This window comes from Ornithodoros turicata, chromosome 8, assembly GCF_037126465.1.
Source record: "Ornithodoros turicata isolate Travis chromosome 8, ASM3712646v1, whole genome shotgun sequence".
NCBI classification, from domain to species: domain Eukaryota; kingdom Metazoa; phylum Arthropoda; class Arachnida; order Ixodida; family Argasidae; genus Ornithodoros; species Ornithodoros turicata.
In genome coordinates this window covers 27,794,256-27,806,835 of record NC_088208.1, presented here as the reverse complement: position 1 = coordinate 27,806,835, position 12,580 = coordinate 27,794,256, and the positions used below count along the sequence as shown (strand labels likewise).

The window sequence follows — 12,580 nt, the reverse complement described above, 5'->3', positions numbered from 1 at the left end:
CCAGCGCGCCCTAGAGTATATAGAATGAACGGCAAGGGAAGGCGCTACGGTATAGAGTGGACTTCGAGAATCAAGGAAAGGCCCCCTCGAAGCAGCGCTAGGCTCTGAGGATCGCTGATGGGGAAGCGAAAATACGGCGGTTACGCAGTTATGTTACTTGTCACAAAAAGGCGTACGTCCGCGGCGCTTTCCACAAATTAGATAACGCCATCATCCCGTGAAATGGTTGGGCCTCAGCGTGCTACGTAGTGCGGTTGTTGCGGCCGCGATCGATATCGGCCGCTCCTTTCCCCGCCTTGCCCGTGACCGAGTAAAGGGATCGCGCAACAGGTATTGCCCGTGGCAAGAGACCCGGCTTATCTTTGTTTCTCCGTGTCAAAAGGACTCGCTCAGCGGGTGCTTGTGGTGTAGTGGTTATCACATCCGCCTAACACGCGGAAGGTCCCAGGTTCGATCCCTGGCAGGCACAGCTTTATTTTCGTTTTGCCATTGCTGGAGATGGAATCCTGAAACGGACTCATGTTCAACCTAGGAAAGACATCTCCCAAGCAGCACAACAACTTGGTTCTTCGTTATATATTGGTCTTGGCCAATATTGGTCGAAGATTGGACCAGTATTGCCAATATTGTGCCAAGATGCTGTGCTGCCTGGGCTTGGATGCTCGTTGGCAACTTTATAATGTATATATATATTCTTCTTGCATGTAAATACGAAGATGACTTTTACGAGATGTAAGTATAACCTCAATAAAACGATGTTACATGGTGATGATGATGATGACGGTGGTGATGTGATGGTGCTGAAAGAGCTCACCGTTGTCGGCCTCACAGAAGGATGCTCCATGAATACTGTTGTTGGGCTGGGTCTCTGGGCTGAGCACGGCTATGAGTCCCCTGTTGGATAAGCGCTGTCACACAGACAGAAGGCTTCGAGAGTGCGCACGAACAGGACAAACAATCGCAAAAAGCTGGACATGTTGCTTCTGCATTAAAAGCCGCGGTGACAGAGAAGGTCCAGTGCATAGGGACACATATTCTGTGCACGTCCGCTTCTGTATGCGCTATGCACTCTGGTGGGAGGATTAAGTATGATGGCCTGATTGGTAAGTACAAGTAAGTAAGCTGTGCCAGTGCGGAGTAATGGTCAGAGCACTTTATCGGTGATAAAGTACTGCGCGTTCGATTATCGTGCCCGTCTGTTCTTTTTTTTTTTTTTTACCGGCTGCCAAATTTCCATTGTTCAAGCAAGTATGGCTCTACAAAGCGGCGACATTGTGAGAAGGACTTTGCTGTACTGTTGGCCGTCGAAGCTGCACTTTATTACTGCACAAGCACAAGAAGGGACAAGATTAAAAATTACATCAAATTTTGGCAATTGCATGCATGTTCGTGCTTTTCTGATTCCATGTTAGCTCCGCGAAGCAACTGTAGCTATGAACGGCGTCCAGACGTGGACAGATGCCAGCAGGAAAGAGTGGGGGGCAAGGAGAGTAGTTTGGGTCCTAGGCCGACTTCGGGGGAAACTTTGCAGACAGTAGAACGCGTCCAAAAAGGATATCACTAAGATGAAAATCCTGTGCAAGACCCCCCATTTCATTCCATTGCACAAACGAAGAACGTCAGTGAAGTCATCCGAACAAATGTGATAACGAAAGAGCATAAAATAGAATCAATTTCACCGTTAGGATCTGAAGAGCCATCCCTCACAGCCGCCTCGACCATGTTTACGTATACCTAAGTGTCGAGCAGAATTCCTAAGACATTCCTCTCTCCAGGTCAAAACGAGAGAGAGTACCATCCCGCGATAAGCTCCATTTCCCCTCCTGGTGCCCAAAATTGTATTTCTCCTGTCGATCACCTGTCACGAAGGGGGCTTTCGCATGCGGGCCACGAGACACGCCCACGTACACGTGTGGCGCTGTAGAGAACCTTCAAAATGTACAATTATGGCGCGCTGAGGTACTACATGTACGTACGCATCCGCGTAGGGTGTGAAACGCAGAAGGAACGCTGGGCAAAATATCAATGTTGGTCCTCCCTTAATTAGGTCAATGTTAGAAGTTTCAATAACGGAACGAGAGCGCAACCAGAGCACATCAGCTCATTGACAGTATATACTATAGCGTGAGTTCAAGCATATTGCGCCAAAAAAAAAAAAAAAAAGCATTATTTGGTCATTTGACGGGTATTTACAGAATTATCGCGTCATCTACAGAATAACATAATAGTGTCACTCCACCGAATGACGAACTCAAAATATGTGGGCGATACGTACCTTCGATACATTGATAGAAAACAACCCACTCGCGCGTCCTTTGGTTCTTGCCGCCCGTTCGTTCTGAAGGGATTACACACAGTGCACGTGAGGAGGAAATGTGTTAACTAGCCAAGATGTCGCCCTGCTTTTTTTTTTCTCGTCTATCTGCTAAGATCACTCCTGTTTACGGACGACCTCCCGCCCTCCAAACGTGCAAAACACTGACACGACGGGGGTGCCCTCTCTAACACCACCGCGGTGCACCGCGAGCAGTACAGGTGCAACACGCACGCGAGGAAAGAACGCATAAATGCGAAGCGTCTTGGGTGTGATCCAGAGACCCAAATTGGTACTTTGTTTATCCGCCGCGGGCTACACAGTGAGCATTCCCTGAATGCCGCCGCCAGGTTTGATCAGTATTCAGGAAGTGGCCGCCTGCCGCCTTCGGTTGCATGTCGCATTCCGTGCCAGGGGTCACCGGCCCAGCGGGACTAGTCAGACCACGAAAGGACAACGCCGTTATCTTTTTTTTGCCTTTTATCTTTTCTGGATTTCTTTCGATGCTGTAATGGGGGTCCCCCACGTGTGCGAGGATGACATCACTGTCGGTAACACGAAAACGCCACGTTTGTGCAAATTCCGGATCTTTTGCTGTGGGCTAGGGGGAAGCTAGGAATGTGGCTTCGCTGTCTGTATCGTCTCAAGAGGGAGTATAAAATCCGTATCCGCGTGGGAATCTTTAATCGCTGATGATAAGTACCCGTCGATGTAAGAGCTTCCCTCGTTAACTGCCAAGCAAAAAGAAAGAAAAAGCGCCACTAATGCGATAGAAGCGCCTTTCACTACATTGCAGAGGGAAACAGTCAAGATAAAGAATACGATAAAGACGTCAGGAAATGCCTTTTCTACGAATGTTGCACGTGTCGTCTGCATTTCTGTGTGCTCTTGAGTATACTGACTTTGGGGGAATCCGCTGGTAACGTGCTCTTTACTGATTCCAAGGTTGCGGGGTCGAACCTGGCCAACGATATGCCAGTGACGTGACGTCACAGTATCAGTTGCTTGCATACACGAGCCGCCACAAAACTATCCCAAGCAGCACGATGTACTGAAAGTCGAGTGCAATAGGGGTGGACGGCATGTGTCTTATCAATGTTCTGTAGTTTCGCGAGTATGTTCAGGGGTCTTCCACCTACCCGTCCACCCCTATTGCACTCGACTTTCAGTACATTGTGCTGCCTGAGATATGACTTGATTAAGCGTGGTAGCAGTTGATCAAAGTTTAGCTCAGTAATCGTACAGACCACCACTTGACACAGTGTGTACCATAGTTGCGGAATGGGGTCCCATTCCCAGGAATGGAGATTTGTGGTAATTCCATTCCGTTAATTCCCTCAATAAAAGAAAAGGACCGGTAACTATACACTGGCAAGTCCAGCAGTGCTAGAGGAGATTGACATTACCGATCACGGAAAAAGCACAAAGGCAAGGTTATTTCACTCGTGACCGTGTGTAGGTGCGGTGCAAGGGGCACGTGGGCAGAACCCAGCACGTTGAAACCAAAACTGCCACCGGGGCACCCAGACCATTCCATTCCTAGGACAGTTTACGCCATTCCATTCCAGTTTCATTCCGGGCTCTGCTAAATCTCGAATGATTCCGGAATCATTCCAACTCCGGAGTGGACACTCCGCAACCCTGGTGTGTACTCCAATGGCTCCCTATGACGATTCAGTCAAAGTTTCATGATGTAATCTACAGAGGCTGAACGCACAATCAAGATAAAGAGAACGTTTGAGCCTCCCAACGCCCGAGCAATAATCTGAAAGACGGCAAAGTTTCATATCACAGCGCAGAGGTGGCGCAAAACGCACAGTAGAAGTAAAGTCCCTGGATTAGCGCATTGTCTCATACAATTCATCCAGGGACTTTAAGTAGAAGCAGAGAACTAGAAGAAGCTTGGTGGCATGAATTGTTATAGGCGGCGCCACTGAGAGCGGTGATGTGAACATGAAGCAGACGCAGAAAAAAAAAAAAAAAAAAAAGAGGATGCAGTTTTTGAATGTACCTTCCCTCTCCCCCTCCTTCTTAAGAAGCCCGACAATGCGGAGAGGCGTCGGGTTGGTCTTCTCAAACGATCTCCCGCGATGATTGGACAAATCGTTTGCGTAAACCAATGAGAACGCGCTCCGCATCGTCGGCCTTCTTGAGGAGGAAAGGTAGAGGGAAAGCGTAACCGTGTATTCGCACGAGTGATATTCCCTAGAATAATCCATCGGAAGATGCGAAAAAATGTCATAGCTTTCTGTTGCCACGTGAGCGCGAGTGCTCAACGTCATGACTTTTCGTGGTCCTCTAACTCGGGCGAATATTCTACAGCTCATTAACAAGATATTCCGGAGCAGAAGACAGGGCTGATGGTGTCGTCTGCTATGCGCTGGTTGTGTCTGCTACGTGCGCCACTCCCGATATTCCGGTGCCGCGCGAATACTCAACATAAGACGCGGCGGAGCTCCCGCCCTGCAAGTAGCTTTTGCTTTTTCTTCCACCAGAATATTCCGTGCGGATGTCACTCGTGTGAATATACGGTAAATAGCAGGTTATCTCGCCCATAAACCACGAACAACGCAACTGGTCGCTCCCGTTCCTTTTATGTCGATGTAACGGTGACGGGCCTTTCACTCCGCGAGCAGAAATTTTCGCACTTTAGTTTACCCTCTATATTCACCCCTGTACTATGCCTACCATTTTCTCCTTACTCCACCACGATGCCTGTGGTATCATGCTCACTTTCCTCGTTGCTGCACGGTCCACAGAGCACAGGGACGACAAGAAACAAGCGCGCATTGCCCTTTTGCTAACGCAGTGGCGATTACGTCAAAGGAGTACGCGCGCACCTGAGCGTGTACCAAAACGAGCCCCGCTTGCGAATGACGTGTAAACGACCCCTAAACGGCACCCATGAAGCCGGGCGTGCAAGATAGGGATAGGACGCTGTGGCTGAACGACTGGATGAGTCGAATCAACCCAGATTCCATGCTTTTTTTTTTTTTTTTTTTTTTGCCAGTGAGAATGCAAACACATACAGCGCATCCCCAGGCTAAGAATGCAGGATGCCCAGCGGACAACTGGAATTGAAGGGCGAGTTCCATGAAGGAACGTCCAATAAAAAAAAAGAAAAAAGAAAACACGGGCTGTGCTCATTTGTGGTATTCATAAGTACCGGATCGGCTTCTGCGATGTTTATGTTCTAACGATGTTTATTCGCGTGTGGTACCGCTATGTGTCATCGCTAGAGGGAAGGACTTTGGAACGTCGTGTTCAGGTGCCTGACAGGGCCGAAAATTGCGTGGGACTACGAAGACGTGTCAAATGCACTAAATATGAATAACAGAGAATAACCTTAGAAGAATTACCTCACACTTTTGCGGGTAGTGCCCACAGCACGTCTGGGGAATTATCAACAAGGACAGGCAACAATTAACTAGCATGCATCAGCGTTGGCATCGTCAGCAAAGATCTGATCACAAAGACATCAAGATCGTAAACCTCTTCCCCTAGGTCGTAACCGCAGGTTATGGTAAACTAGAAGCATACTAGAAGGTACACTGCTAGGGCAGCCTCTGTTATACCTCTGTTGTTGTTGTGGATGGTGATGATGATGATGATGATGAGGAGGACGACGACGACGACCAACAGAAGAAAAAAATTGGGAGTTAATAATAATAATAATAATAATAATAATAATAATAATAAAGGGAGGCAGAGACACCGTTCAAGTTACTGATACCAATATTAATTAATTGGGTAGCGGAACATCGAAATTCGTCGTTTGAAAAGGTGACAGTGAAAAGTTCTTCTAAAATGGTCTGAACTCTGCTTCTACATGCAGAGACATAAAAAGCTCACTTTGATGTTCTGCCTCAGAATAGTTTCGACAATTCCCTTCCAAGGCGACGCCCTACATTAGCTTTGATATTTCTGCGTTCCCATTTTTACACTTTATTCATTTGAATAAATAGTTGCAGGGAGTACGTTTCTTGAAACTGACGGGTCGTTGTAAGCTCAATGACTGTTGCTACGCTACATAGAAAGCCGGATAAACAAGCAATTATTGTCATTTTCTAAACAAGCGTGCTTGCCGGAAAGTATTCGCAAGGCTAAATTCGCGACGGAAGCTATCATTACATCGAATGATTGCGGTTATATGCCCGGGGTTGATTTCCTCAAATCGTTTCACTGCTATCCTGCATGATGCACCGTGCAGAGGAAGGAAGTTGTTTTCGTTTCCTTTCTTGTTCCTTTTCGTTATCCATGCGCTGCCAAGGTATTTTCTCTCAAGTGATGAAACTTAAGATGTAAAATGATTCATGTAATAATTGCGTAATAATTTGGTGTATTGTCAAAAAGTAGTGAAGTGTTAGGTTATTTTATTATTGTTATTCTATTGAAGCAGGATGCCTCAGGTCGTCAGCCACCAATATTTTGAACCGGGACAATTCTTCTACTGGGCACCGTCCTCGTCGGTGTATTTTAAGGAGCATTAATTTGCAAAAAAATTTCCTCGTTATTATTATTATTATTATTATTGACGTTGCAAGAAGGCATCGTTTGAGTTGCTAGTCGAGACACTGTGATTATACAACCAATACATAACGAAAACCCGAGACTAGGGGATAATATATAAAAAAGGACGCACAGAAACACAGCAACCTATTACCAAGTTTGCAATTGTGGTGAGGCCAGTGGTTCATAAAAATTGGCCCGCTCCAGTGAGCTGTACTCCAGTTAATCGTTGTAATGATTATACGGGCCCCTTTAACAACGGGAGTTGAACTATTTTCAGCAACGAATACACAGCAATTGTTTTACACCTTTCGGGTGTTAATGTCTCGTCCTATGGGGGGGGGGGGGGATATGTTTATTGAGAAAAAAAAGCAAGGAAAGGTTAGTCAGGCAAAGACCGACTTGCTATTCCTATGGGACGTGCCTTTTTGGCGTAGATTTCCACACACCATAGAGAATGAGTTCCTGAAACACTACTCTTCGGAATAGCGCATTCTACTTTAAAGTACAATTTCAGATGGCACGGTCTGCACAGAACACCATGTACTTCCAGTACTTCCAAAGTACATATACTAAAATTGGAACGATACAGAGAAGATTAGCATGGCCCATGCGCAAGGATGACACGCAAAATCGTGAAGCGTTCCACATTTTTTATGTTCGCTTGGTATGGTCAGTACGAAAAGCAAACTCTCCTAGAGAGTGTTGTTATCTAGCTTGTAGGACTGTAACGTAAAGTTAGTGTCTGTCCAAAGGGGACTACCTCCATAGGTAGCTCTCCTGCTTGATGACAATACACACCATTTCACGGTGGGTGTATTCTATGTAATAACGCTGTTTCAGATAGGTTTTCTCATAACACTTTTGTCCAACACTACTATTACACCTTCTAGTTGAGTGTATGAAATGAACAAAAACAGCATTTATTTGCAAAAACGCCTGTTTTACACGCTAAAAAATGAAAACATAAAATACTGCTAAAGGAGATAGAAAGCAAGCACGCTGGTGGCAAATATCCATAACGAAAACCCGAGACTATAAGGGTTTGTGTCCGTCCCTTTTTATTTATTTTCGCATAGTCTCGTGTTTTCTTTGTGGAAAAAAAAAAAAAAATGCTGTCTACGATTTCGGTCTGAGTACGCGATAACGCACAGTGGAGAGCTTGCGCATCTTTCAAGTTTAGATACGTGAGTGCTAGCAGCGTTAAAGACGCATCTCTTACACTTGGTCGTCCGTCACACTGATGCCTGAAGAGAGTGGCGCGCCTGCAGGTGCAAGTGGCAGTGACGGTTATGTAGCCCCATTTATCACCCGTTACAGCACGCTGCCTTAGATGAAAGGCGTTGCGCCCCGCCTATAGCAGGAACCGCGTCTCAAAGAACATTACATGGTTCTTTTCAACAGGACAGCGTGAAAGTGATGGACTTGCACTCTTTCTATGTAAAGCAGTGGGCTTGAGAATCCGAAACTGGAGGACAGAGGAGTTGGAGTTGGGAAAGAAGAATATGGAGATGAAGACTCATACAAAACACGGGAGCCGGCTACTCCAAAAAACACTTGACAATAAACATCAGTAAGTCTAAAAAGTTAGAGGACAGACATATTGTTGCTTTCAGTTGATTCCTCCATCCTGCCACCTCCGTAAGGAAAACCTAAAGGTCGTCCGCAAAGTTATAGAGAATCAACGAAGGAAGTGCAAGGCCAAAGTGTCCTGTGCCTTCTAAAATTCGTTGCTTTTAGTTTTTTAACTACAGCGCACGATGAGGAATTCAAAATGTCTTTATGTCATAACAGACATCGTCCATCCGGCCAATCTTGATTAAGAACAATAAAAATCTGACACGTGTAATAAGTCTATGCATTAAGGAACTTCAGTATACCGGGTTGCAAGCCATAACGTACCCCAACATTACACAAGAGAACACAGCTGGCGTCTGCCATCTCGTTTCGGACGAGAAATCTTCGCGGTCAAGTTCACTTGGCGAAACGAAGCCTAAAAACAAAATAAATAAATAAAAAATAAGGGAAGATCTTCTGCGGGCTCACGCTACGCTATGTGTGGCTTCGTAACGGACACTTGCACACACGATGTTCCCCCATACAAAAAAAAAAAATAATAAAGAAAAAATTACGTCCGTACTACTCAAGGAGTGCACGTGCTGTTCCCGCAGCTTCGCTCGACCTAGCAAGCATTCTGGTCCAGAAACAAGACTATATTCCTCCTTTTAAGACAATAGAGAAGCCTCGCAAAGAAGAAAAAAAAGTGCCTTGTGGTGGTCAATCATGCAAATCCTGGCGGTTCGCTGAAAATGAGGCTTCGAGGGAAATCAGAACAGTCTCGCACGTCACTCTGTCCGTTTCCTCCTCACCTGGAGGATTCCTCCGTTCTCGCTCTTCCCATTGGCGTAGCTTTTTTTTTCTCCTCGCCGACTTCATTTTGAGGTTAGAAGTTCAAGGCCGTTCCGTGTACATATATATATAAACTCTCCGGCGTCTGTTTTCTGTTTATTTCTGATGCCGCAAGAAGCAAGTTGAGTGCGTGTGTATATTGAGATTCGACAGGGAGCTGAGAAGAAGGCGGAACTCTACTTCGGTTTAGGTGCCATAAAGAACTCTTTAGGATTTCTTCCATTCAAGGTGAGAACTTCTATAGGGCCCCATCTTGTGTGTGAACACATAGGAATGTTGTTGTTGTTTTCCTTCGTAAACGTAAAACATAATAGCAAGTCAGAAGACATGTCCCGTGCTTGTGTACACTGTGTGCAACATTTGCGTAGTCCCCATAATGCCGAAGTTGTCTTTGTAGACTCCAGCTAACGCCTGTTAGCGTGACTTTCGCTCGTTGTCTGACAGATTCCAGTATGAGTGGGCAAATAAGCGAGCATCAATTACTTAATTCATTTCGTCACTGGCCATCAGCTTAAGCAGGAAGTTTTATATTCTAAGCTTGTGACTAAACGCGCTGGATGCGCATGTTGGTCAGTTGGGCATGTCGAACTCCGAACATTGTGTAAACTGTAAAGCATCAAAAATAACACGTCTTCAGTGATCTACTGCGAGCGGACCCGACTTCAAACCTGGCTGTGCTATATCAGTACATTCCCTGTGTTTCTCAGACGCTAATGGTGTCGCAGTTCTTCGCGAAGTCGGCCCACGAAGCATATCACTTCAGCGGGCAGATCGTTCGGTAACAGAATGCTGCCCCAACCACACGCCATCCAGCTCTCCAAACCACATACATATTACGTGAACTAAACTAACTGCATAGACATGAATAACGAGAAGACACGACACGCCGTACACGTAAGCACAGACTAATTCCATTCCCTTTTGCAGCCAAAGTCCAAAGAATGAAGCGCGAGACACTTCTCAGACTTTCCCTCCTGGCACTGGTTCCACTGCTGGCCATCGAAGCCCGCACCTTGCCTTCTAAAGACGACTCTGCCCGGGCCCTGGAAGCCAGCTCACGGATGGGCATGCTGTCACGGTTCGAGCCCATAATCTCGAACATGGTCGTTCCTCTCCTGGTGGCCACGGGCGTCGTGAGCCTGGCGCGTATGGTACCCTCGGTGGTATCTCAGATCCCCAACGTCTTCGGTTTCGCCAAGCGCCACGGGTACACCGAGCTTCCTCGCGAAGTGTACGAGCTCATGCAGATGCTCGACAATGCCAACGTCAAGTACGAAGTGGTAAGTTGCGTCATTCTTCACAACCAGCTTCAACAACCAGATGTACTTGTGTAGCCCAAAAAAATTTCCCGGCACAAGCTGTCCGAAGCAACACCAACATAGTATTATTTTTCAAGAGCTCGCAAGCTTTCAATAGCGCAGACTTGTTGACGGGGTCGAGGGGGGAAGGTGCGGTCAGCCTCTTGCAGCTCTGTCGTCTGCAAGAGAGCGCTGTAGTCTCCGATGGCTCGCCTTCGGTGGCCGACCCATATGGTGCGTATTCCAGTGCGTAACACGTTGCGTGTCACGATCGGCGTAAAATTTCGCGCACAATCTGCTTTCCGTACATGAAACAGCGCGTCATGAGAGTTTTGAATTTCGCTCTGCGCATAAGATTTTTTTTTTATAATTCAGTGTTAGTGCGGCGAAGCAACAGTGGCTATGAGCAGCGTACAGATGTGGGCAGATGGGGTGAGGACTGCAGGAAGGAATTCGAAGGACGGGGGGGGGGGGGGGGGGCGTTAGTATGCGTCCTGGGCTGACATATTCGTCTGGAAATTCTGCCGGAAAACCTCAGACAGCGCAGCTAGTACGGGGATTCAAACCCGCGTCACCTCCCAGTCTCTGCGTTGAAAGCGGTCGTCTAACCACTACGAGACGGAAGCTCGTCCGCGCTCAGTAGTCAGTCGAACCGAGAACCGCCAGCGTATAACGCGGACTGGGCAGTAGTAGTAGTTAGTGTTGTGACGGGGCTCGCCGTGGTTTCTCGCGTTCACGATATGCCTCATATTTACCACGAGAGCAGTTTGGGAGTTTCGCGAGAGGCACTGAGAGTTTCAGTGAGTGAGATACGGCGTGAGAGCGACAGTGTAACGATGCGAACGTCTGAGCCACAGTTGCTTCGCGGCGCTAACACGAAAAAAAAAAAAAAAAGAAGAGAAGCGAACGCAAAAAGCCTGTCGAAAGAATGCACAGCTTGAGCAAAGGAAATGGTGCAACATCCTCATGACACTGCCACCACAGAAGTCTGCGTTTTTCTGGACGACATGCGTTGAAAAGCTTTGCCCATTTTTTTTTTTCTGCGCGTGCGTGCTGATGGCTTTACGGAATACCTCTAGTTGAAGGGGCTATGAAACGATTTTTTTATCGTCTTTGTTTGCCAAGAGAGATGTTCCTGAACGCAGACAGCGCGAAAGTTGACGGTCACCGTCGTGCACGACTTCGTCACCCACAACGTCACCGCATGGTACGCCCGATTGGCCGACGACGTTCCTTCGTGCAAGCCGTGTGCAAGCCAATGTAAAGAGGGCTCCCAAGGTTCCGCGTGCTGATGGCTCGTGTGGAGCACTGGTTGGCGTAGCTGGCTATGTCACGTCGAGACTGGGAGGTCAACCGGGTTCGAATCCCGGTGCCGGCTGTGCTGTCTGGGGTTTTCCTCAGACGCTTTTAGACGCTGTCGACACAGTTCCTTTAGAAGTCGGCCCAGGACGCACATTTCTCCAGGGCGTCAGTCGTGACGTTGCCCACCTCTGTGAGGCGGACAACGGCGATCCCTTTCACAACCACGACCATCAAGGTTCCGCGTGAAGAAGCGAGAGGAGAACGCGAGGGAAAGGAGGAATGTGATGATATTCGGAGTCAATTTCAACCGCGCGCGGTTAAAAAAAATGGCGCACTTTAATGTAATGGTGTTCCATGTACCAAAAATTTTGTGGAGAGTTTGGTAAATTTCACAGCAAGGTCCTGATGGTATGCGTTCTAACGACCATGCGTTTCCTTCAGAATACGAACCAGAGGTATCCTCAGTACCAGCACCAGAACTACAAGGTGCCTGTGCATCAACAGGCACAACGGCAGCACGGTTAACGACGCCTCAACGACAATCCCTGGACCAGAAGGGCATTCCTGCTCACCTCAGGAGTCTGTGCCTCCTCCGATGGACTCTCGCTACTTCGCTGTACATAAAGAGACACTATTTATTTTCGCTTCGTTATTTATGATGTCCCGTGTGAAGTCCTCAATAAATGCATGTTGACAATTAAGCTAGCAGAGTACCCTTGACTGATCTGGAGGCATTCCTCATATCATC

The 12,580-nt window shown here is 47.2% G+C and overlaps 1 protein-coding gene and 2 non-coding genes across 3 annotated transcripts; all 3 read left to right on the top strand.

The window, feature by feature from the left end:
- The first annotated feature begins 396 nt into the window (after positions 1-396).
- Trnav-aac (transfer RNA valine (anticodon AAC)) lies at positions 397-469 on the top strand. Its single transcript has one exon. It is a non-coding gene; the product is annotated as a tRNA-Val (tRNA).
- Positions 470-7,375: 6,906 nt separating this feature from the next.
- On the top strand, positions 7,376-7,478 carry LOC135367619 (U6 spliceosomal RNA). The gene has a single exon (XR_010414497.1). It is a non-coding gene; the product is annotated as a U6 spliceosomal RNA (small nuclear RNA).
- Positions 7,479-10,173: 2,695 nt separating this feature from the next.
- LOC135367562 (uncharacterized) lies at positions 10,174-12,533 on the top strand. The gene is made up of 2 exons (XM_064600853.1): positions 10,174-10,512; positions 12,274-12,533. The coding sequence occupies exons 1-2, from the start codon at positions 10,174-10,176 to the stop codon at positions 12,355-12,357; spliced, it is 423 nt and encodes a 140-aa protein (XP_064456923.1). The 3' UTR covers positions 12,358-12,533.
- The last annotated feature ends 47 nt before the right edge of the window (positions 12,534-12,580 follow it).

Excerpts from the sequence above, each read along its gene's own strand:
- LOC135367562 (XM_064600853.1), top strand. The coding sequence starts at position 10,174 with ATGAAGCGCGAGACACTTCTCAGACTTTCCCTCCTGGCACTGGTTCCA. Across the intron at positions 10,513-12,273 it reads CCAACGTCAAGTACGAAGTG|AATACGAACCAGAGGTATCC; the intron begins GTAAGTTGCGTC and ends CGTTTCCTTCAG.